This window comes from Macrotis lagotis, chromosome X (genome assembly GCF_037893015.1).
Source record: "Macrotis lagotis isolate mMagLag1 chromosome X, bilby.v1.9.chrom.fasta, whole genome shotgun sequence".
Lineage (NCBI taxonomy): Eukaryota > Metazoa > Chordata > Mammalia > Peramelemorphia > Peramelidae > Macrotis > Macrotis lagotis.
This window is the reverse complement of record NC_133666.1, coordinates 338,335,799-338,360,555: the sequence shown is the minus strand read 5'-3', so window position 1 is coordinate 338,360,555 and position 24,757 is coordinate 338,335,799. Positions and strand designations below refer to the sequence as shown.

Sequence of the window (24,757 nt, the reverse complement as noted above, 5' to 3'; positions counted from 1 at the left end):
GTATATGCCGGAACGGAAAAAAAAAATCAGTGTCTTAATATTCCCAATGTTCAGGGAAATGGAGGACAACCTGCCCAGAATGCAGCAATCACATTTTCCCCTGCAGTCTATTTGGACAGATGTTCTGGTGGCTGACTGGACAAACTAGGAAGGGGCTGTCTGCTGGAACAATTCCTGGTCCATCCACTGCCTGAAGGTGGGCCCCTGAGTCTTTTCATCTCAGTATGGAGAGCTCATTACTGACAACTGGTTGGCAAAGAAGCAGGGGCCTAACATTTGGAAAAGAGGAAAACTGGATTGGGAATGCAGCCCCTTGATGAGGGAACCAAAAACCATGTCTACTGGCACTTCAGGACTTATAGCTTTACAATTCCTCTATTTCTCCGGGCCTGAGAAGTTAGACTCATGAAACTGAAGGCAATGTCTGTAAGGAGCTAAATAGATCCAGGCACTGAATTGTTTTAATCTTCAAAGACAGGATTTCTTTGCTGAATCATGCAAAGCTACACTGCTCCAACATCAAGAAATGAATAGAAACAAGGTGCTGTGGTTGTTAATTTTATGAACTGTGAGAAGTCAAGGGCATGTCCAATTCTCACTATTGTGGGCCAAGATACTATTTTTAATGGGTTTGCCTGTCTCCCTATCCTGTCATCAGATCTTATCTTTAAAAGGATTAGTCAGATCTATCATCTTTATATTTACTGTGTGAAGGATAGGGAAAATGAACTCATGTGAGACATATGCTTACAGAAAGTGACCTCACTGTTCTTAAAATCTGTCTTATTAGTCTCCTGCCTAAGAACAAGTCCTTCATCTGGGGGGGTGTTTTTCTCAGCAGAACACTGAGAGTGTCTCTCTTTTATTAACTTAAATGAAAACATCATCAGCTTGTAAAAAATTAAAAGTAAAACTATTACACCTCAAAAGGATGCTGAGCTCTGGCCTTTTTTTAGGTGCTATTGTTTCTAGTATAGATTTTTTTAAGGAGAGTATTTCTATGATGAAGTAGTAAAGATACCATCCCATCTTACCAGGATATCTTTAATCTGAAAACAATCAATAATCTTTGCTTTTAAGGAATAGGCATTCAATTGATGTTTAAAATTAAATTAACATTACATAGAAAAATGTATTATATACATACACATATATATTATATATAACTATAAAACAGAAACAAAAATACAAGGTATATTTGGGAGGGACAGGAACTGGAGGATCAAAACAGACTTGGAGCTGAATTTTGAAGGTAAATAGGGATTTTAAGAATTAGAAGTGGGGAGGGATTATTATCTTTAAAAACTTACAATTTACCTTTATATTATGCATTGAGTTACAAAATGCTTTGTAATATGTGTTATCAACAGTAATCTTGTGAATAAAGTGCTATTATCATAAATTTACAGATGAGAAAATTGAGTCTTGGAGAAGTGAAGGGACGTGCCTAGGATCACACAACCAATAAAGACTGGAGGTAGGATTTGAAAGTAGTTCTTGGCTCCAAGAACAACATGTCATAACAAGATGAGCAATTTTCTAAGATCAAACCTTGCTCAAAAGCCCTTTATACTGTTAAAAATTACTAAGGACCCCCCAAGAGTTTTGTTTGTATAAGCTATATCTATCAAAAGTTACTATATTATAAATTAAAACATTTTAGTATTATTTTGAAAATAGTTTTGACTTCATAGTCCCTTTAAAGTCCCTCCCTTTAAAGAGTCATGGGGATTCCCAAGAATTCCTGGACCACACTTTGAGAACCACTCTATCACTAGATGGAGAGACTAGACCTCTCCTCTGTACTCAACTCCCCATGTTACTGTATATGTTCAGTCTGTATAATGTACACAAAACATTGATTGTACAACACTGGACTAGAAACTTTATACTGATGGGGCAAAACAACAAGCTGTGGAAAAAGAATCCTGGGCCATAGGTCTTTTCTAAACCTTTGCATGAGGCAGGTTGCAACTGAGACAGCTTTGAGAAACTACCTTATCTTTCCTATCCAGGCATCCAGGTCCTTGACAGCTCTTATCAATTACTCCTGATTCTGTTTTTCTGGGGCCATATAGAATTGATTGAATCTCCAATCTCTCGTGATGATCTTTCAAGTATTTGAAGACAATGACACACACACACATACACACACACACATACATACATATATACATATACATATATATGTATACATATGTGTGTATATACATATACATACATATATATATACATATATATACATATATATACATATATATATATGTATATATATGTATGTAGTCTTCTTAAGCTTTCTCTTCCTCGGGCTAGCTGTTCTTAGCTTTTAGCTTTTTTCTGTATGAGCTGTTATCTAATCCCTTGGTTTCTGTTGATGCTAGAGCTCTTCAGTGCTTCTGGTTAAAAGTCTTGGGAAAGCTGTGAGGTCAGTCTACTTCCTCACATGAAGAACCATCAAGTGAATATATGAAGATATGAGAAATAGTCAATGTCTTAGTGGAAATAGTGCTGGACTCTGAGACAGGAAGATTTGAATTCAGATTTGGCCTCAAACACTTATTAGCTGGGTGACTCTGGACAAGTCATCTCACTGCTGTCAGTTTCCTCAGTTATAAAATGGGGAACATAATAGCACTTACCTCCCAGGGTAAAGTTGTGAGCATCATCTAAGATATCTGAAAAGTGCTTAATATAGTTTCTGGCCCTCAGTAGGTGCTTAATAGTAGTTTCCTTCTCCAAGAGGAGAGTGGTTCTTATGGGGTTCAAATGAAATCATGTGTCAAGTACTTTGCAAACCTTAAAGCACCCCAGCTAATATTATTATTATTACCATCATCATCATCATCATCATTATCATTATTATAAAGCTTTGCAGTTATCTATTGAAAAAATATAACCTTTTTAACCATCATAATTTGAAAGCTGATCAGGCCCTGTAATACGATTTATTATTGAATTCAAAACCATGTTGTCTTTAATCCTTCTATGATGATGCTTCTAAATGGAAAAAAAAAACATTAGATATGGAGTTAGAAGAATTTAGTTTCATCCCTTGGTCTACCACCTTTGTGACCTTGGGTAAGTCATGACTTCACTTAGCTGGAAATTCATCATTTGTAAATTATATAAATTTATTTTATTTATCACCCAGATTGTTATGAGTGGCCATGGTAATAGTTAATATTTAGTGTTTTTAAGGCTTGCAAAGTGCTTTGATAAATTATATTTTTGTTTAAATGTTATCTGCTTTTTAATCTATATATTATCTCACCCTCTGCCAGCATATAAATTCCTGGGGGCAGTAACTGTTTTAGCTTATATATGTGCAACCAGGTGCTTAGCATTGAGACTAATCCATGTGGGGTGCTTAGTAAATGATTATTCATAAATAAAGATGAATTATGCTTTAGTGAATAAAGTCTATGTTGAACTTAGAATTAGGAAAATCCAGTTTTAAATCTTGCATTAGATATTAATTGCAATAGAATGTAAAGTCACATTTTTCAGGCCTTCAGTTTACTTGTCTATAAAATGAGGAAGTAGGACTCGGTGACATATAAGGTCCTTTTATTTCATCAATAAATTGATATTCTTAGGATTTATTAATTAAGAGCTGGGAAGTTTATAAAAGACTGTGATGGCCCTCCATTGCAGGGTAAAATAAGGTTTTATGTATTTAAATTCTCAAGTTCTAGCAGGGCTGGGCCAAACTAGTCAGACAGAAGTGAGAAGTCCTCAAAGTCAATCCCCCTTCCCTTTTTCCCTCCTTCTTTCCTTCCTTCCCCTCCTCCTGCTATTCTGTTTAACATCAACATCACTGGGTCAATCTCTGGGCTATTTGGTCCATAAAATTAGGGGTATTCTCTCTCTGTCTTTATAATTGTCTGCCTCCCTCTCACAGACACACATACACACATAAATGCAATAAATCAAACATATATTACAAATCTTGATATGCTTCCTGAGAAGCACGTTTTTTACCTTACTGCATATATAATTACTTTTTAATATTCATATAAGTTCATTAAATTTTGGAATTACTGTCATAGTCTTCCTCAGGATTCTGAAAGGTATACAAATATTTTAAAGACTTAAATATTAGTATAATTCTACCAAAGTTTCTTCTACAGGGAAGTTCGTGGCTGTGGAGTTAATCTTTGACCTCCCTAGTATATAAATTTTGTGATACTGGTGGGTAGGTCGAGATGTAAAATGAACTCCAAGATGAAGATACAGGTTTGTGAGCCAGCTACATAGAGGATAAATTTCTGAAGGAGATAAATTAGAAAAATTAGAATGAAGGATAGAATATTGAAACTTGAAAGAGGGAAGGAAAGGACACTTGAAATATAAATAAGTAAAATAGGTGAAAGAAACAGAAGAGTATATTTTCCCTCCTATTTTTACCTCAACCTACTTTGTTATCTCAATTCCTTTAATAAATCTGCTCATTGTAGTTGACTCCCCCTTCCCAGAGAGATCCATCAAGAAAGCCTTCTCCCATTGGCCATTCATATTAGGCATGTGATTCTTTCCTATCTCTGCCTCATAGAATGCAGGTATTTTTCCCTGAGACAAAACTAAAGCATCACCATCAGCTTGAAGTATTATTTTGCTCTCTCTTATCTCCATCTGCTAATGATCGTCCTCCCAAACTCCCTTGTATCTAATTTTTTGTATGCCTTTATTTTTACGTATCTAAATGTGTGTATGTATATGTGTATTGTATTTGTATGTATGTATGTGTGTACATATATATACATATATGTATATATGTGTAATGGGGCTTTGCTTTGTACAGATCCAGATTTCCTAATACTAAATCACCCCTATGAGAGAAACCAGGGACCAGCTTCTGGGAGAAGATACGCTGTGTGCCTCTACCATGTAGATAGGAAGAGCCTTCTTAATAAGCTGTTTGAGTGGAACAGGTTGCATACCTTTAAATGTGCCAGACTAAAACAGTTTCATTCTCTCTTTCATCCTCTCTCTCTCTTTAACTTGAAGAATGTACATACCATGAACTGAGCTGAGTTTTCTCCTGGGCCACTGAAGCCCTGTGGTCCCAAGAAATAGGCTTAGAGTTTTTGTTTGTTTTGCCTTTTAATTTCTAGGTGCATGTGATAGAGTCCCCAGACCTGGACTTGAGTCATGATGATCTGGGAAGCAGGAACAAAGATCTTGAATTCCAAGGGATTTTTGACTTGGAACTTGCGGAGATTATGCTTTAAAGAAACTAGGTCTAAGCTGCAAACCTAATTCCCCTTCTGTTTCTAGACACTGGGATTATATCCTCTATGTATTGGGGAAGTATTTGTATGTTTGTTCTTATTTTAGCTTTGAAAAAAGCTAGTCTGGGGGGCCGGCGTGGAAGGGCGCGCCCAGGCGCAGCAGGCCCAGGCGCCGCAGCAAGACCGGCCTGAATCTATATGATCATCTTTGCAAGATACTGACTAGAATTTTAGATGAACGCCCTGAGAATATTGTTGACATCATTGAAACTATCAGTCTGGATGTCAAGAAGACTCATTTTTATAAGAAATTGGACACAATGCAAGATGAACATGAGGTACCTTTGGCATATGAACTAGCAGAGAAGCAAAAGGTCCTTCTTCTCCAAGGGAATTTAGAAGGTGATCAAGAACAGGAAGATGAAATATTGTTAATAGATGAGAATGTGAGATGATTCAGGAAGAGCTGACAAAACAGTAGAAAAATAAGATCTTTCTTGCACGTGCTATAAGAACATGTGAATGATTTCCCCCATCAGAGTAACCTAGTATCAGAGGCAGAAACCCCTCTTCCAAATATAATGGAATCAGCTTTCTATTTTGAACAAGCTGGAGTTGGTTTAAGTACAGATGAAACCTACCGCATTTTTCTTGCCTTCAAACAACTCACAGACACACTACCAGTACATACATGCCATTTCTGGGGGAAAATCTTGGGTCTAGAAAGTAATTACATCGTGGCCGAAGTGGAATTTCGTGAAGGGGAAGATGAGGAGGAGATAGATGAAGAAGATATCATTGAAGAAAGTGAGGCTGATGAAGATGAGGAAGATGAATTGCCCAAGTCTTCTTACAAGGGCCCACAAGTGATACCAAAAGAAGAAAACAGAACAGGTGCCAACAAATACACCTACTTTGTATGCAGTGAGCCAGGAAGGCCTTGGATGAGGTTACCCTCAGTGACACCTGCACAAATTGTTATTCCAAGGAGAATCAAGAAATTTTTCACTGGTCGGTTAGACGCTGCTGTCATTAGTTATCCCCCCTTTCCAGGAAATGAGAGTAATTACTTGCGGGCACAAATTGCTCGAATTTCAGCAGGAACCCATATTAGCCCTTTAGGTTTCTACCATTTTGGAGAAGAAGGTGAAGAAGAGGAGGTGGTAGAAGGAGGAAGGGATAATTATGAGAGGAATCCTGATTTTGAAGGCATCCAAGTGATTGAGCTAGTAGAATCCCTTTCCAACTGGGTTCATCATAAGCAACATATTCTACTTCAGCGCCGATGTAACTGGTTTAACCCCATGCAAAAAAATGAAGTAGGGGAAGAGGAAGAGGAGGAAGTTGAAGATGAAGAAGTAGAAGTAGAAGAAAAAAAAGTCAGATAACACTGAACAAGAAATGGGGCCTCCTCTTCTGACTCCAATCTCTGAAGATTTAGGTATTTCATATACTCTAGAGTTCAAAAAATTACTATGAAATATCTAGAATACACATATATGACTGCACAAATACACAAACACAAGAGGATGTTAATCTTTGAACAATGTTGTGCCAGGGTTCTGACCTCTCTTCTGTCACAATTGAGGTGAAGTGGAAAGAACCATAGATTTAGAGTTGGATAATCTGGATGTGAAACCCATCTCTGCCACTTTTTTAACTATATAACCTTAGACAAGTTATTTAGCTTCTCTGGGACTCAGTTTCTTAACCTGAAAAATGAATAGTAACTGTACCACCACCTTCACAAGGTAGTTGTATGACTTAAACAAAATAATGGATGTAAAGTATTTTAAAGTAACCACAAGGCACCATATAAAATTTTTAATTACAACAGTCTCCTAATTTGTTTACCTGGCTCAAGTCTCTTCCCTCTCTAGTACATCAATCTCTATTCTACACTATTGCTGATTATCTGGCTCCCTGATATCTAAGTTCAATTACAACCTCTTCTAAAACTCCTCACAACCAGGGTTCAACCTACTTTTCTATGCCATTCTTTTTCACATTTGTCATGGTCCAGTCTAACTGGCCTTTTACTTTTCTATATACACATTATCCCATTTTTCTATCTCTCTGCCTTTGTGGAGTCTATCTTTCATGCATATATCCTTCATATATATTCTTCACCTCTTCCTCTTAGAATTCAAACTTTTCTTCAGCTATCAGTTCAAATGATACCTCCTACCCAAAGCCTTTCCTGACTCCTCCTTGACTTGTTAGTGACACTCCCACCCCTTCCCATGCCACTGCCCATCCTTATCCACAAATCTTAAATTTACTATATATACATATACATATATATATATATATATATATATATATATATATATATATATACATAGGTTACATGTCTTCTCTGATAGAATGTAAGCTAAGAACAGGAACTGTTTAATTGTTTTCTTTACATTCTAAGCATCTTAGAACAATACTTAGCATGCTGTAGACCGTTAATAAATGTTTGATGTTTGATCTATAAAAAAAAAAGAAAGAAAAAAGCTAGTCTGACTATTAAATGATTACACTAGAACTGGAGTTCAAGGGACCCCCTAGAATTGAGAAAACAAAATCAGTCTAGAGCCAGTGGCTCTTGTTAGCAGTTCACTGATCCAAGGTCTGGATTCGAGAAGACCTGTCTTCAAAATTTCCCTCAGGCACTAACTAGCTGTGTGACCCCAGGCAAATGACTTAACTCTGCCTGCCTCAGTTTCCTCTTCTATAAAATGAGCTAGAGAAGGAAAAACAAACCACTCCAATATCTTTGCTAAAAAAAACAAAACAAAATCAAAGAGGTTCATAAAGAGCGAGAGGCATGACTGAACAATAAGAGCATCAATGACAGAGAGAATAGACTTTGAAACCCCATTAAGGATATAGGAAAACCCCTGGGGAGGAGTGAAATAGAATACACTTCACTTCAAGCAGTAGGGACAAAGGAGTCACTGATCTACATACATACATACACACACACACATGCACGCACACACACACACAAATATACACACACGTTTCTCTGTCTCTTTCACTATATCTCTACATATACATGTGTGTGTGCATGTGTGTGTTCTAAATATATGTATATAAATATATAGAGAGGAATATGAACCATGAGGTAGTGAGGAAGGGAGGGCAGTAGCAGTTGGGGGGACAGTGGCAGCAAACTTCCTGAAAAAGTTTCTTGAGCCACATCTTGAGGGAAGACAGGAGTTCCCCAAGGCAGAAGGGAAGTGCTTTTCCAGGATGGGATATGGATATTGCAAAAGTATGGAAACAGGGAATATGCTACAATATGTGAGGAACAGAGAAAATCAATATGGCTAGATTAAATCATGTAAGAGGAGAAGCAATATATAATGTAACTGGAAAGAGAGATCAGGGCAAAGTTGTAAAGGTCTTGGAAGATAAACAGGGGGGGTTTGTATTTTATCATACAGACAATGAGGAATCCCAAAATTCACTGAATAGGGGAATGACATGGTTAAATATTAACCCAAGGAAATCATTTTGGCAGCAATGGAGGGGATATAAAAGAGTTGGGGGAGATAAGGCAGGGAGACCTATTAGGAGACTATTGCCCTAACTTAGGTGAGAGGTGATAAGGGGAGGTAGATTTTGAATAGTGTAAAAAGGTTGTATGAAAGAGCTGTTATAGAGGCAAAGTTGACAAGATTTGGAACCTGATTAGATGGGGAGGCGAATGGAATGGTGAGGGCCAATGAGGATAACACTGCAGTGATGAACCTGAAGAATGGAAGAACTGTGGTGTCTGGTGGAAATAGGGAAGTTTGAATGAGAAATGGGATTTGGATAACTATTAATGAATTCTGTTGTGAATATGTTGGATATGTTTGGATATGTTTGAGATGGTTTCAGAACATCCCATTTTAAATATTTATGAGCACTTATGAGACCTTTCCATGATATACATTTTTTCTGTGGGATGAAATGAAGGCTATACTGCATTCAATAAAGTTACTCAATTTGCCTTGAGTGCTTATATGTGATCTGGGGACCATGTTACTTTTATCTATGAAATCAAGAAACTAGCTCTATACAAGTTAATATTCAGAGATTTCCCTCTGGTTTGAGTCAAAGTGAGATTAATATTTTGGGTCTCTTCCTTATAAATCTGATAGTGTGAACCCAGGAGTTAAAATATTTTTATACTTTTCAAAAAATTGCATTGTTTCATTTTCAATTAAGAATAAGAAATGCTAACAGAGTTTTCTTATTTTCTAATTCAATGACTAAAAGCTGCTTGCAGTAAATGCATCAAGTAAGATTTAGAGCTAAATGACAACTTAGAGTTTATGGGGCACCACCCTCTCTTTGACCCTCCCCCTTTACTATAGATGAGACCCAGAAAGATAAAAATACCTTGGTAATGGTCATGCAGCTAGGAGGAAGCACAGCTGAGAATTGCTCATATAAAGTGACTTTCCAATCAGTACTCTCCCCTCTGTGCCCATGTGCCCCTTTATGCCACACTACCCTAAGAAAGCCTAAGCTAAAAACCATCTCACCTGCACTAAACAGTGTTCATCTTAGATGCACTGTTTTTTACTGCCTGGGCATTGATCTTATGAACTTTTTTAAGTTAAATGATGGCAGATTCACCCCTATCAATAAAAATAATATCTTGCCAATTTAAGCCCTTGTGATAATGCAGATAAATTGCTGGAACAGATAAGCACTCATTAATTTACTTTTACAATCCTTTTGGGAACACTGTCCCTTATTTTGTAGCATACTGGTAATGAACTAATTCTATTCATTGGTTATAGGGCTGTCTATCTGCTTAACCCAGGAAGTAATATCTTTAAAACTGCTATATCACTTACCATAAAAGAGGTGTCTCTGAGTTTCATGCTCATTTTGAAGTAGAGCAGAAACAGAGGATGGGAGGACAAAAAAGAAGATAAACTGCCCCATTGTGGGAGATGCCGACAGTAAGGAAAACCACATGTTAAAGCTTGTAGTTTCAATGAAAAATACAGATTGCAACCTTAAGAGACAAAATGAGAGACAGGACCAATGCAACTGGAAATTGTAGTGTATTTTTTTTTCTGGAAAGATAGCTTAAGAAAATGAACAGTCTTAATCTAATAAAAACCTGAATTTAGATTGAAAATGCATGATTGACTTATAAAACAAAGAAAAACCCAATTTCTTTTCTTTTTATATTGTATTGGTTAACACATTTGGAACTATGGATTAAAGAAGGTCCCAAGAGAAATGTTACATATGCAGAGGCATTTTATTTTTTTGGACATTGACTAACCTAGCTGGAGAATTCATCTGATGACAATTAGTTGATAATGGTGTGGTTGATTTTCATACTAGTATTAAGTGCTGAGTTTTTCCTACTCATAAATCTGTAAAGATATGTGTATTCACCATGCGTATATATTTACATACACCATACATACATACATACATATGTGCTCATTTAAATGCTAATACTAGAAATAAATGAGCCTATTTTCATTCCATTGCCGACTGGCAACCCAATTGATACTGTTCATAAGCTACTTAAATGATTTCGGATGGAGCTGAAGTCTAGCTAGTATTAAGAAGAGGTTGTTTCCAAAACCTTCTCCATTAGTCATTATACAAGTTCAACTCTTCTAACAGCTGAAATATCTTTCCCTGCCTCTCAAGAGAGCCAATTATAGACAGCCAGGGGAAAACTCAAGTGTATAATATGAATTTTAAAATTTTCAAGCTGAAGAATGTTCATTTCTCTTTCTTGTAAAATGAATGACCTTCCTCTTGATAATCCTACAAGGTTAAATTCATTCCCCAAAAGCAAAGATGTCTGAGAAATCACAGGTAATCTTACAGAAAATGCTTGCTGATACCAAACATTTATTGAATCTTTGTTTTGGAGGACTGAATGTGGAATTTCACGTTCTCAATAGTAATTTAATATTCCCATTTGTCTCTTCTTCCTTTTATTATGAGGACTTTAATATTATAGCACAGCTCATACTATGTTTACTGAGTTCTTTTATATCTGTGCCTTAGTGTTTCTTGAAGGTATCATCATAGGTAAGTAATCCTAGAGATGATCTTTCCCTGATGAGACATTTTTCTAAGAATCCTACCCAGCTGTCTGATTCTAGCGCACCTGAACTTTTACAGCCCTAGCAACAAAGACTAAAGTTCCTGATGCTGGCTAATTCTAACAAATGTACAAAATGGGGTTGGAATTGGAGAGGGTTGGGAGAAAGTAGAATGGGAAGGCAAGTGGTCAATATTAGAATAATTAACATAATTCTGTAGACTATATATATATATATATGTATATGTGTAACCTATTCATATAATACGTTTGTATGCATCTGCACATATATATATATATGCATATACAGAGATATATGCACATGTATGTTGCACACATATCTATAAACAATGAAATGTTCATATCACCACCAGAAATTCCCAGTGAGCTTTGAGGAATGACAAAGACATTTTTAATCAGCAACTAGATTTTAAGTAGGTCAGAATCAAAAGTACACTGTCATTGTTGACAAAATTAATGCCACTATCCTGACTAAAGAGTGTTAATCAGATTCATTGCTGAAAGGCCATGGAAGGGAAGCCAGTGATAATTGTATAAAAATCACCTTTGGAAGGGCAAAGTGGGTTTCTCTCTCTTAGGTAACAAAACTACTGAAATTAAACATAATTAGAAGTCTTTTAGAAAAGAGTAAAGACAAGGCAGCTAGGTGGCACAGTGGATAAAGCACTGGTCCTGGAGTCAGGAGTACCTGGGTTCAAATCCGGTCTCAGACACTTAATAATTACCTAGTTGTGTGGCCTTGGGTAAGCTACTTAACCCCATTTGCCTTGCAAAAACCTAAAAAAAAAGTAAAGAGCATCATACATATTTTTTGAAATATTGGAAGATGTTTACTTTCTTACTTTGTTATTCAATACCCTCCACAATCTGGCCAAGCCCACTCTACCTTTCAAGCCTTGCTTCACACTACTTCCCATCAGCTATACCTGCCCATCAATCAAATTGGACTGATTTTGTCACCTATTTCATCCATGTCTTTGTTTACACTATGTCTTTGTTTACTAAATATCCATTTAGTAAAAACCTACTCGCTCAAATGCCACATCCTCTAATAAGAAGTCTTGCTTGATTCCTACAGCTAGACATAAGATCTAACCCTTTGTAGTTCTTATAAAGCACATTGTTTTCTCTCTTCTATTTATGTATACCTATTTGACATTATAGTATTTGTGTATGTGCTATGTTCTACCTAAGCTCCTAAGAATGTATTTTCCATCTTTCTCAGTGTTTAGCCTGTATAGAGTAGACACAATAAATGTTTGCTGACTTGAGATTATGGACTGCTTTAATAAAATTTATTTAAGGATCAAGGCAAAAAAAAATCTGAAATTAGACCAGCAAAATGATAGAAATTTGTAAATACTTTTGCAGTGTTTGTAACATATTTGCAAGATTATTTTTTGAAGTAATTAAGAAAACAACTTTAATGAAAGAGGAATAGATTGTTTCTCCATGAAATTTTAATAGAAAAAATTCTGTCTGTTGTTCTTGTTATCCATTTAATTTTTAAGAAATAAATGGTTCATCCACTGGAATTAGGGTGCTTTATGATATAGTTTATCCTGTGTTTTGGGAGAATAAACCTCATGAATCTTCATGCCTGAAAACAAGGTCCAGCTAAAAACTGAAGTCAGCATCATCTTTCACCATAATCATAGTCTAATTCCACCTTCTACAGGAAAGAGGTCTCACCATGGTGCTTTCAAAGAGATCAGCCTGATGCCAGGAAATAAATATGTCTACTACATGGGAAAAAAATCCAATGTTTATGTAACTTCCTGGCTCAAGGCCCAGAAAAACTAACTATCCACAAACAGTTACCCTCTTCAAGACACCTGGATATTGCGTTCTTTACTTTTTCCTACTGAGCCACAGAGAAGCCACTGACTGGACTTGTTACCATGGTCAGATTAAGTTGAAACATGGGTGGTCTTAGATGTTGTTAGACCATGGAATGTCATTTGAATAATATTCTTTGACTTACTTTGCTGTTACAATTCTTATAATCAACTTCTTAATGTAGACTTTTAGTAATAATATCAGGAAAATGACAGAACAAATTCTGTTAAAGACATTATTTTTAATCTTTTGACCTCAGGGTTGAATTTTGAGATGAAGGAAATATGCTCTGTTGAACATTCTGGGATATCATTTATTTTATTATAATTGTGTCGTACCAGTCAAAAGTGAATGTGAGCAGAGAAATATTCAGCTACATTTGCATCAGCTTGTATGGATAATATAAACACTATTCTTGATGTTTAACAAGTTTCACATATGCTCAACATCCCAACAACTAGCCCTGGATAAAAGAAGAACTTAGTATTTATAGACTCAAAGACTAGCTCAGCTGGTTTAAATGTTTCAAATTGGGAAAGCAGCCAAGCACTGTAGAGTTTATGATAATTTATTCCAAGATATCATATGCAGAACACAGAAATAATGTCTGATAGTTTAGCCAGCATTATGATGTCTTTTTTAAACTAGTGCTCTAAAATTCTATGAGTCTATGAATCCAAGGGCAAGAATTTATAAGTGATGTAAGGGCTTTATGCATATAAGGATCCGTGAGAAAACTACTTCTATATACTTAGCTATTGTAGTCATTGACTTTGATTTGAATTTCTTGAATCACACCAAAAATCTCTAATAAGTATAAAGAGAGGAATGATTCTATAAAAATATGTATAAGAAGGCAGGTGATTGCTTATTAAGCAATGATGATTAATTGATTATTAATATCCAATGTAATAAAAATACAGATTAATAGAAGAAAAAATAAAATACTTAAATAACCCCATTTCAGAAAAAAAGCAATGGAAGAACCCATTAATAAACAACCTAAGAAAAAGTCTCCAGGTCCAGATGGATTTACAAGTGAATTCTACCAAACATTTAAGGAACAATTAATTCCTATTCTATATAAACTATCTTAAAAAATAGGAGCAGAAGGAGTTTTGTCAAATTCCGTTTATGACACCAACATGGTGCCAATACCTAAACCAGAAATAACCCAAACAGACAAAATTATAGACAAATCTTCCTAATGAATATTGATGCAAAAATCTTAAATAAAATTTTAGCAATGAGACTACAACAAGTTATTATTACCATAAACCAGGTAAATAGGTATGGTTCAATATTAGAAAAACACTTCAACATAGTCAAATATATCAATAGCCAAATCAACAGTATGATTATCTCAATAGATGCTGAAAAGACCTTTGATAAAATACAGCATCCATTTACATTTAAAACACTGGAAAGTTTAGGAATAAATGAGTTTTCCTTAAAATAATAATTGGTATCTATCTAAAACCATCAATAAAATTTTATATAATGGGGATAGACTTGGAATATTTCCAATAAAATTAGGGGTGAAACAAGAATCACCATTACTATTCAATATGGTATTAGAAATTCTAGCTTTAGCAATAAGAGAAGAAAAAAGAAATTGAAGGAATCAGAATTGGCAATGAGGAAGCAGAGCTTCTGAATCTTTGCAGATGATATGATGGTATACTTAGAGAACCCAAGAAAGTCATCTAAAAAGCTCCTTGAAACAATTAACAAATTCAGCACAGTAGCAGGATATAAAATAAACCCACACAATCATCAGTATTTCTATATGTGAACTACAATGTCCAAGAGCAAGAGATAGAAAGCAAAATTCCATTTAAAGTAATTGTAGACAACATTAAATATTTAGGAATCTACCTCCCAAGACAAACCCAGAAACTATATGAACACAATTATAAAGCACTCATCACCCAAATAAAGTCAGATCTAAATAACTGGAAAAGTGTCAATTGCTCAAGTTGAGCAATATAATAAAAATAACAGTTCTACCCAAATTAAATTATCAGTGCCATATCAATCAAACTACCAAACAACTATTTTCCTGAGCTAGGAAAACAATAGTAACAAAATTCATCTGGAGCAACAAAATATAAAGAAAAGCAAGGGAACTGTTGAAAAAAAGTAAAGGATGGTGACCTAGCTCTACCAGATTTAAAACTATTTGATACTGCCTAGTACTGAATGAACTGGTAGATTTAGAATAAGTTCAAAAGAAACTGTAGTAAATTACTACAGTAAACTACTTTTGACAGACTCAAAGACATCAACTTCTGGGATAAGAACTCACTCTTTGACAAAAATTCTTGAGAAAATTGGAAAATAGTGGCAAAAACTAGGCATAGACCCATATCTCACTAAAATAAGGTAAAATGAGTACATAATTTAAACATAAAGGTTGACACCATACATAAATTAATGGATAAATAGATAAATTAATAGAAATTATCTATCAGATCTGTTAAAAAGGGACAAAAATTACACCCAAAGAAGAAATAGAGTATATTATAAACTGTGAAATGAATGATTTTGACTATATTAATTTAAAAAGTTTTTGCACGAATAAAATCAATGCTGCCAAAATCAAAAGGAAAGCAGAAAGCTGGGAAACAATCTTTACAACTAGGAGTTTTGATAAAGGTCACATTTCTACAATATATAGAATATAGTATCAATTTTACAAAGTTGCAAGTTGTTCCCCTATTGACAAATGGTCAAAGGATATGAATAGACAGTTTTCAAATGAAGAAATTAAAGATATATTTAATCATATGGAAAAATGCTGCAAATCATTATTGATTAGAGAAATGCAAACTAAAACAACTCTAAGGTATCACCTCATACTATCAGATTGGCTAAGATGAGAAAAAGGGAAAATGATAAATGTCGGAGAGGTTGTGGGAGGATTGTGACATTAATGCATTGCTGGTAGAGTTGTGAACAGATCCAACCATTATGGGGAGCAATATGGAACTATGCCCAAAGAGCAATAAAACTGTTCATTCCCTTTGACACAGCAATTCCAATTCCAGTTCTACCTCCAGAAGAAATCATAAATGGGAAAAGCTCCACATGTTCCAAAATATTCATAGGATCTCTTTTTGTAGTGGCAAAGAATTGGAAATTGAGGGGATGCCCATCAATTGCGGAATGGTTAAACAAGTTATGTGGCATGACTATTATGGAATATTATTTTTCTATAAGAAACTATAAATGATCAGACTCTAGAGAAGTATGGAATGAGTTACAGGATCTGATGCTGAGCAAAGGGGAAATAGAACTAGGAGAATAATGTAATATTCCCAACAATATAGTGAGATGATCAATTTTGATGGTAGCAGCTCCTCTCAGTAGTTAAGAGAGCTAGGACAACAGTTTTAGACCAAACTAAGGATAATGCTATCCCCATCCAGAGGAAAAAAAAAACCCAAACAAACCAAAGTAAACAAAATGAAAAAAAAAGGAAAAACAATCCCATCAAAATCTTATGAACACATTATAAAATTGAACTCTTATGTAGTTCCTTCCCTTAATCCTAATTCTTCATACCAAAAATGATTAATCTGTGAATATGTTTATCACAATTATGTATGTACAATGTTAACCTGACTGTTCACTGCTGAGGGTTGGGGGGTGGGAAGAAAGGGTGGAAGGAAATTTCATAACTTAAAAATATACATATGCATATGAATGACTGTTGAAAAATTTTAATAACATGTATTTGTAAAAAATGAAATATCAATAAAAAATCAACAAATCAATAAAAACCATGTATTTGTAAAAATAAAATATCAATATGCACTTAAATAAAATCTAATGAACATATTAGGCATTCAACAGTCTAAAGACTCATCAACCAGATTTCCAGGCATCTCATTTTTTTAGTTGGTTAGGGGAAATGGTACAGATGATATGAACCTTTTAATATTTTTCTGTGACCATAGCCTACATCCTTCATCCAAACATGTATTATAGCAACTAGAGCCAATTAATGTATTTTGTTTCCTTGCTCCTTTCACCTGAAATATCTATCCATTTCTTGCCATTTGCTTCTGAGGGAAATGATTCTCATATCCTTTCTAATATGTTGGGCTCACAATTAACTTGATCTTATCTCCATCTCTTCTCTACTGGTTACCCAACTTTAAGTGCTTCAATTCCAAGATCCTGAATTCTGAAACTGTCTACTTTAATATTCCTCTGTTTTCACTTTTTTATCCTATCATCATTAAACCTGCTTATAGTTTTTTTAATGAGCTCCTATCTTTATCTCCATTGATAAATCAATTATTTATTCACTATAATACTGAATCTGTCACATCCTTGACATTATGCCATTGCTACTTGCTAATCTCCTCTGCATAATTACCACCATCCAAATCTCATGATTCTTCCCATTTCCAGGCTGTTAAATTCTGCTAGAGAAATTCACAAAATTATTTGGAATATGTAGACTACATGGTCAGGCAATTTAACTTCAGATAAGCCCTCAGGATTGTCCTTTTTTTTGTCCATTGTTAAGTTTGCTACTTATTGAATTCCCTACAATGAATGTTCCTTTCATTTCAGTCTTCCATACAAAATTCTGTTTGCCCTTTGGTCAAGAGACTATAGAAATCACTATCCCTTTACCGTTCACTTATTCCTTGTGTCCTTTTTCCTTTCCTCATTTTCATATCTTCTTCCTCTGCTATTTTCTATTTCATAATACTTTGATTGCCCTGTTGGAGAACCATAGGATGTAGTACATAGTATTTCAGTTCTGTTCTTTCATCTTTCCTCACTTTTTTTCTTTAAGATATGTTTATATTTTTATTCATTGTTTGTTCTTTTAAACCATTGATGACTGACCATTATTCTTGTGGTTTTATTGGAGAGGTGAATTTCTTTCTTTAAAAAAATTGATGTCTAAATGAGAAGTGATTGATTTCATTACTTATACTTTCCATAGAAGGCTCATAATATTCCTGTGTTCCTATTATTAGTTCAATATTTATCTATATATATATGCATATATGTAATTTTAAAGGCATGTTATTTTGAGTTGCAGATGAGGTTCTTTGTTTCTTAGGATATAATATTCTATTCATTTCAGTAATTTTTCATGCCTGTGGAATAACCTTGTGTTATTTCTTTCATAACTGAAAATCTGGTTGATTGTGGACAATTTTTTTTGAATTGTGGAAATGCCAAACTTTATCACTATAAAGTAGTATAGATTGAGGTGTAGATTTTTTTTCTGAATGTGATCTAAATATTCTCTTGATTATTACTATGTTGTCTAAATTTTGAAGTTTGAGATATCATTCTCACATTATTTCTTTCATTGTAGTGGTTGGGTTTTTGATTGTTATATTTTTCTGAGAGATCTATAATTCTTAAGTAATATCTGTTCATTGATATGACTTCTATGAATTTCAAATGTTCTTTAAATATTGTTGCCTTTTGTTTCTTTTCTGCAAGATTTCCTTCTCATTTAAGTATTTTTAAAAAGTATTAAAGTATCTGTTAATCTCACTTTTTAGAGAGAATTTTCATTATTTATTCAGCTTTTTTCTGATCAGCTAAAATAATTCTAAATAAGAACTTAAAAAATTGACCTCCATTTATCATTCCCCTTTTTATTTTAAGTACTTAAGTTCTCTTTTGAACCATTCTGGAATTTCTTCATATTGATGCTGTCTTGAGAGTTCATAGGATTCTATATTTCTTCAGTTTTTGTTTATTTATCTTCATCTTGAAATAGGTTTCAAGAGAATACTCATATTCTCTTTGACAATTTAGTACTCATTTCACTTAAGGCTTTCAGATCTTTCTTGTTGATTCAAAACCTTCTTGGATTTCAGTTGAGGATTTTTCTCATGAAATCTTTGATGTTTCAATCTTTTATTATTATTATAATTCCCATGTCTCTCACTTTCTGGACCTTCCTCTTCTTCTGATAAATACATGCCTAAGATTGCCTACAAGACTACCTCAGCCTCCTCACCCTTTGGGGATATTAGGTTTGCCAGTTCAGCCCTGCCCAGAATATCCTCAGGAATGGCAAAACTAACCCTAGGTGGATTTCTTTCTTTTTCCTTCAGGTCTGGTACATCTATACAATGGCTCCCCATCCAGATTTCTCAATGAATTGTGCTCTTTTCCTAATTGGGCTCAATAACCATCTGTTTCTTTTTTTTAAGAGTAAAGGGAGTCAGAGAAGGTGCTTCTGGAAGAGTCTATGAATCCTTGGAAGTGCCTAAGTCAATGCTGGGTTCTAGTTAGAGGGAGCAAGTTCAGCCATACCTTTCTTCTTTATATGGTCAAGCAGAGATAGTGTCTGCTATCTTGAATCTTAGAAGTTTCTTTGGGGGGCGGGGAGTCAGGGGTTCTCTGTCATGGGATTATGGAAGATGCTAGGGAAATAATGGAGAATTAGTACACTCTAATTTTGATTATAAAAACTTGACATTGTTGGGATTTTTATCTTCTTTGTTCTATGAATTCAGCTATAATTTCTCTATGGCACATAATTCCTTAGTTTTTTCAGAATGACTAATCTTGCATCTTGATGATCATATCAGCAGTGCATAATATTCCTAAAGTTGAGATCTGATTATGTAACTCTTTTTTGTTGCTAATGAGGCAACCAAAAAAATCTTCCTTGAAAACATGATTAGATTTTAATTAGTTTCACATCCTTCATAATGTTTGGCAAAGAGACTTGTATTAAGTAGTTAATTAATTGTTTTGTATTGAATTAAAATAATCTCAGCATCAGAAAATATTTTAAAAGCCATAATTTACTGTTCATGGTGGCTAAGTAGTAGTAATATTATGTCACGTACAAAAGAAAACCTACATCTCCCCACAAGAATGAAAAATCGTGAATTACATGCATTGAATTACATGATTTTGTATACTGTCTTAGTCTGAGGAATCCTATAGTCTGATATGTTTGAAAATTTGTAGTTCTTACCTCGTTCACTTAAAAGTTATGGCATTTGATATGCCTGACAATAAAAAAAATGGAGAGATTTAAGCAGGAGAAAGGAGCATTTGAAATAAAAACTATAGCTATTTTCAAGTGTTTAAAAGTTTGGTTTGTAAATGAGTACATTAAGCTATATCCTATTGGATCTAGAGAAGAGAACTTGGCTGAACTTTCAGAGATAATGATTTTATCTCAATATAAAGAAATAATGTCTAACAATTAAAGTTAACCAAATGTGCAATAGGCTGTCCTGAGAATGGTGGCTTTTCCCTTCCTAGATTTCAAGTCAAGGTTGAATGGCCACTTTTCAGAGTTGTTGAGTGTATTTCCTTCTGAGGTCCTTTCAACTCTGAGATTCTATAATAGGCTTTTCAGAATTTCTTGGCTATCTTGATCATGGTTCCAAACCTTGTCACTTTTTCAACCACATACATACGGAGACACCTAAATATATAATTCTACATATTTAAACAGTCCTAATGCAAAATGAAACTCTCCCTTTTTGAAAGCAATATTTGGATCCCAAGGGTTTCATTAAATAGAATAGCATTGATTATACATTTAAAACTGTCTATAAGAAAATGTAAAATGTACTTTTTTTCATTAAAGGAAGCAATTTTCTTCTTTGCTGGGTGAATGATCTAAAATATGAACTTTCTTATCAATTGACAAAGATTAGAAATCTTCTATTACAGGATTTTATTTCTAACTACTGGGAAGAATACTCAAACCTACAGCTACTTTCTGAATGGGTTAGATCCAAGTAATTCATTAAAAGAAAACAACAACATAACTAAAACCATCAACTTGATAGAACATTTGATACCTGGTTTTATTTATTCTTCTACTAGTCATTGTTTGTAATTAGTTTTCATTAAGCAGGTGATGACTTTCATGTTAGGAAAAGGGAATGAAAATTTTATTGTTTAAAATGTTCTCCAAACAAGAAATCTTACTCTAACATAATGAAGCAGTGGCAAAGTAATATTTGAATATCATTATCTCATTAAGCTGTTTACAGTTATACCAACATTTATCCCTGAAAGGGGTGTGGAGGAGGGAAAAGGGGTACATAGATTCCTGTCTTGCATCGTATTCAGACAAATCTAAACAGTCTAGGAGACTGTGGTCTTTCCTTTATGACTACTACATTCTTAGGAACTTTAGTCAGAGGCATATCAAGAATTTGAGTTTTTGTGTCAGTTCTGTTTGCCCTAAACTTATGTGAAACCTGCAAGCTGAACATGAAAACTTTTTATGCTATTGTGTGGTTACATTTTTCACCCTGCAGCATGACTGCTTTAATGAGCTAAGGTCTGATTTGTGAAGGCTATAACTTTTTTTAAGGCTGATGTTTTCAAAGAAAATGCATTTTTTGATGAAATGTTAACTGGCAAAAGCAGATTCATATGAATCTTATTTTCTCTGATATAGGTGAATGCATATATATGCATATATGTATGTATATATATATATATATATATATTTCAATATTAGAACCTTGCACTTCTTTAAAAACAGGGAGAATGGACACATTATACTGCAGTTTTATTTATAATCCAGAAAAAACGATAAAAAAGATATAATTGTGGGATCATCTTATGTAACTTTGCATTTTTCTTTATTCCTAAAGAACTTTATGAGAAGAGATGATGAAGGTTTTTCACAAGTATTCAGACACTAAAAAAAGAAAGTTTTTGGGAGCTTTACTTTAGTTGTTTAAGAAAAAAAAATAAACAAACACCTGTACTATACCACCTGAATTTCTAAACATAAAGCTAAGAAACAATTAAACCAGATTTCTAAACACAATGCCTTAATTTGGTTAGCTTTGTTTTTCCTTCACAAATAGAGCTTTCCTGTACTTACACAAGATCACTGTGTTCACATTCTCTCCGACTACTCCCCAGACACTAGGACCTACCCAGGCATCTAGCATCTCCTCTGCTATTCCCTCTTATTTCCATCTATCATAATTGTCCTTCAAATCTGATACCCAGTGGAATAATACTTAAATTCATATAAAATTGCTGCTGAAAAAGTTTTGTGTTTTGCTTCCCTATTCCCCCAACCTTCTGACCATTATCTCTTGCCTTGTTACAATGTAAGGTCCTTGAGGGCAGACTAATTCAGTTTTGTATTTGTAATATCACTGCTTAGAATCTAGCACATAATAGTCACTGAATAAACTATATTTCCTTCTCTTCCCATTTCTTTGTTTTCCTTCTTCCCTACTCTTCCCTTGCTTTTTTTCCATTTCTTCCCTTTCCTTCCTTTCTTCTCTTCCTTTTCCCCCTTTCCTTCCCATTTCTTCCTTCCCCTTTTCATCTTCTTCCCCCTCTCCCTTTCTCTTCTCTTCTTTCTCTATGATTCTCCCATTATTTCTTTTATTTTTTTTTATTCAGTCATTTTCCCATCCATGCAAAGCTTGCTGGAAATCAGTAACCCTAATGCTTTTTCTATCTTGGCAATTTTTAAATGTTGAGAAGAGTGATTTAAACTTCTTAAAAGTATCTGAAAGTAGCTTTTGGCATAACATCCTAGAAGTCATATAAATATATTGGAAACTGATGAATGACTATGGGACAAAAATGTATCTATAGAACCTTCTATCATTTTTAGACTACAATTGAGATAGCCATAGGAGTGAGTGATAGTGTTAGAGTATGGTGTCTTTCTGGGACATCAGAGAATTCTGTCTCCTGCAAGAGTTGTAACAGTGATCTAAAAAAAGAAAAATATCTTCTGTCCCACTCTTGCCCTTTTCACTTATAGATCCCCTAATTCTTCTGTTCAGACATTCATGTTTACCTTTAGGGTAGACATAAATAATGGTGACTTTTGTATACTTTCCAAGCTCAAATAGACTTCTTTTGCTACTTTGGGGAGGAAAGATGAAAGGATTTCTTCCTATTTTCAAAAAAATAAAGGGCCATATTTCAACCAGTTTAACAGGGGTATGTGTATGGAGGCAAGGAAAAAGAAAAAAAAAGATTTGTATGGTTAAAAAAAAACCTTTATTATTCTAATAAAAAAGGGAGGGAAGGTGATCTCTATTGACTTAAAAAAATCCACATCATAACTTTTTATAATGCTGTTTCATATTTATGACCAAGGGTAGAGAAGGCTCTTGTCTAAAATTGAATTTTACTGTGACATCTTGATTTGTCACTTGTTGTTTATCATCTGGTATAAACACTAATAAAATCAGCTAAATGGCTGAGCCTAGAGTCAGGAAGACCTGTATTCAAATTTGAACTCAGACATTTACAAGCTAGATGACCCTGGAAGTTACTTAACCCTGTTTAGCTCAGTTTCTCAAATGAGGATTAGAACATAATGAAACAACTGAACAATGACATAACTGATTAAATAGCTAAAATTCATTGTATACAGAATTTTTAGATATGGAGTTATTTTTATTATTTTTATCACATAGAAAATAAAATGTAGACCCCCACAGAAGTACCTCACTTACTTTTAAAAATAAATGTAATTTACATTTATTGAAATCTTTGATTAATAATACATGTACTACATCATTCAGAAATGGAACCTAAGACAAACTTGGAATGGATAAGTAACTGAACTTGTTTATACTCGTGAATTACCAGGAAATTTAAATTATAGAATATTTTTAAAAAATGAAACTTTGTATTAAAAAAATCATTTGTACAAAAATAAGAACAAATAAATAAAGATTCAGAAAGATGCTTAAAATGAAACTGTTAAATTTTTGTGTATATAGTGACTCAAACTTGGCTAATAAAGAATTGCTCAAAATGTTAAAAGTTTAGTACATGGAGAAGAATCATTTACAAATTAACCATATATAGTCTCTATTGGTGCTTTTAATGTATTTAAACATTGCTTTTAAGCAATGAATGCATGCATTTCACCTCTCTCATAATCTTGATTATTTTTTAATTTGCTTGGCAAACACTGTGGAAAGGGGATTGTATTTAAAATCAGAAGTCTTGGTTTCAAACCCAATTCTGATGGTTCCAAGCTTGAGAAAGTAAGTCCCTTTGTCTCAGTTTCCTAATCCATGAAATGAGGGAATTGAGCTAATTTCTCTTTAAAATTATTATTCATTATTATTTAAAACTGGATAGAGTACTGTTGGTTATCCCTAATTTTCTCTAATTTACATTGTGTATATGTGTTATTTGTACATAGTTTTTTTGCATTGTTTGTTCTCCCTATTAAACTGTGAGTTCCTTGAGAGCAGGGGCTAATGTTGTTCCTTTGTATCTTCAGTTCTTAGGACAATGATTGGTGGTACACAGTAGGCACTTAATAAATGTTTGCAGTCTTAATTTGATATATGACCTTGGGATCCCTGCAAAACTTACAAAAACATATTTTTCACAACTATTTGAGATAGGTAGTTCAAGTATCATTATCCTCAAGTGATAGATTCAATTAAATTCAGCAGACAATAATTAAATTAATACCTATGCTGTGTAAAGTACTGTGTTTTGACTGTAAGGATACAAAATCAAAATAAAGACCAACCTTGAACTTAGGGAGTTTACATTCAACCATGTATTAATAGGTGAGATAATTTGTGGAAGGAAGGAGCCTGAATAATCTTAGGAATCAGCA

The 24,757-nt window shown here is 34.1% G+C and overlaps 2 protein-coding genes across 2 annotated transcripts in view; one reads left to right on the top strand and one right to left on the bottom strand.

Moving 5' to 3' along the window:
- Positions 1–24,757, bottom strand: part of ADAMTS16 (ADAM metallopeptidase with thrombospondin type 1 motif 16) — a 245,374-nt gene that overhangs the window by 35,736 nt on the left and 184,881 nt on the right. The window lies entirely within an intron of this gene.
- LOC141503472 (radial spoke head protein 4 homolog A-like) lies at positions 4,225–6,710 on the top strand. Its single transcript, XM_074208706.1, is given in 4 exon segments — positions 4,225–4,236; positions 5,354–5,661; positions 5,773–6,615; positions 6,617–6,710. Coding segments are annotated over 4 exon segments (1,257 nt in total).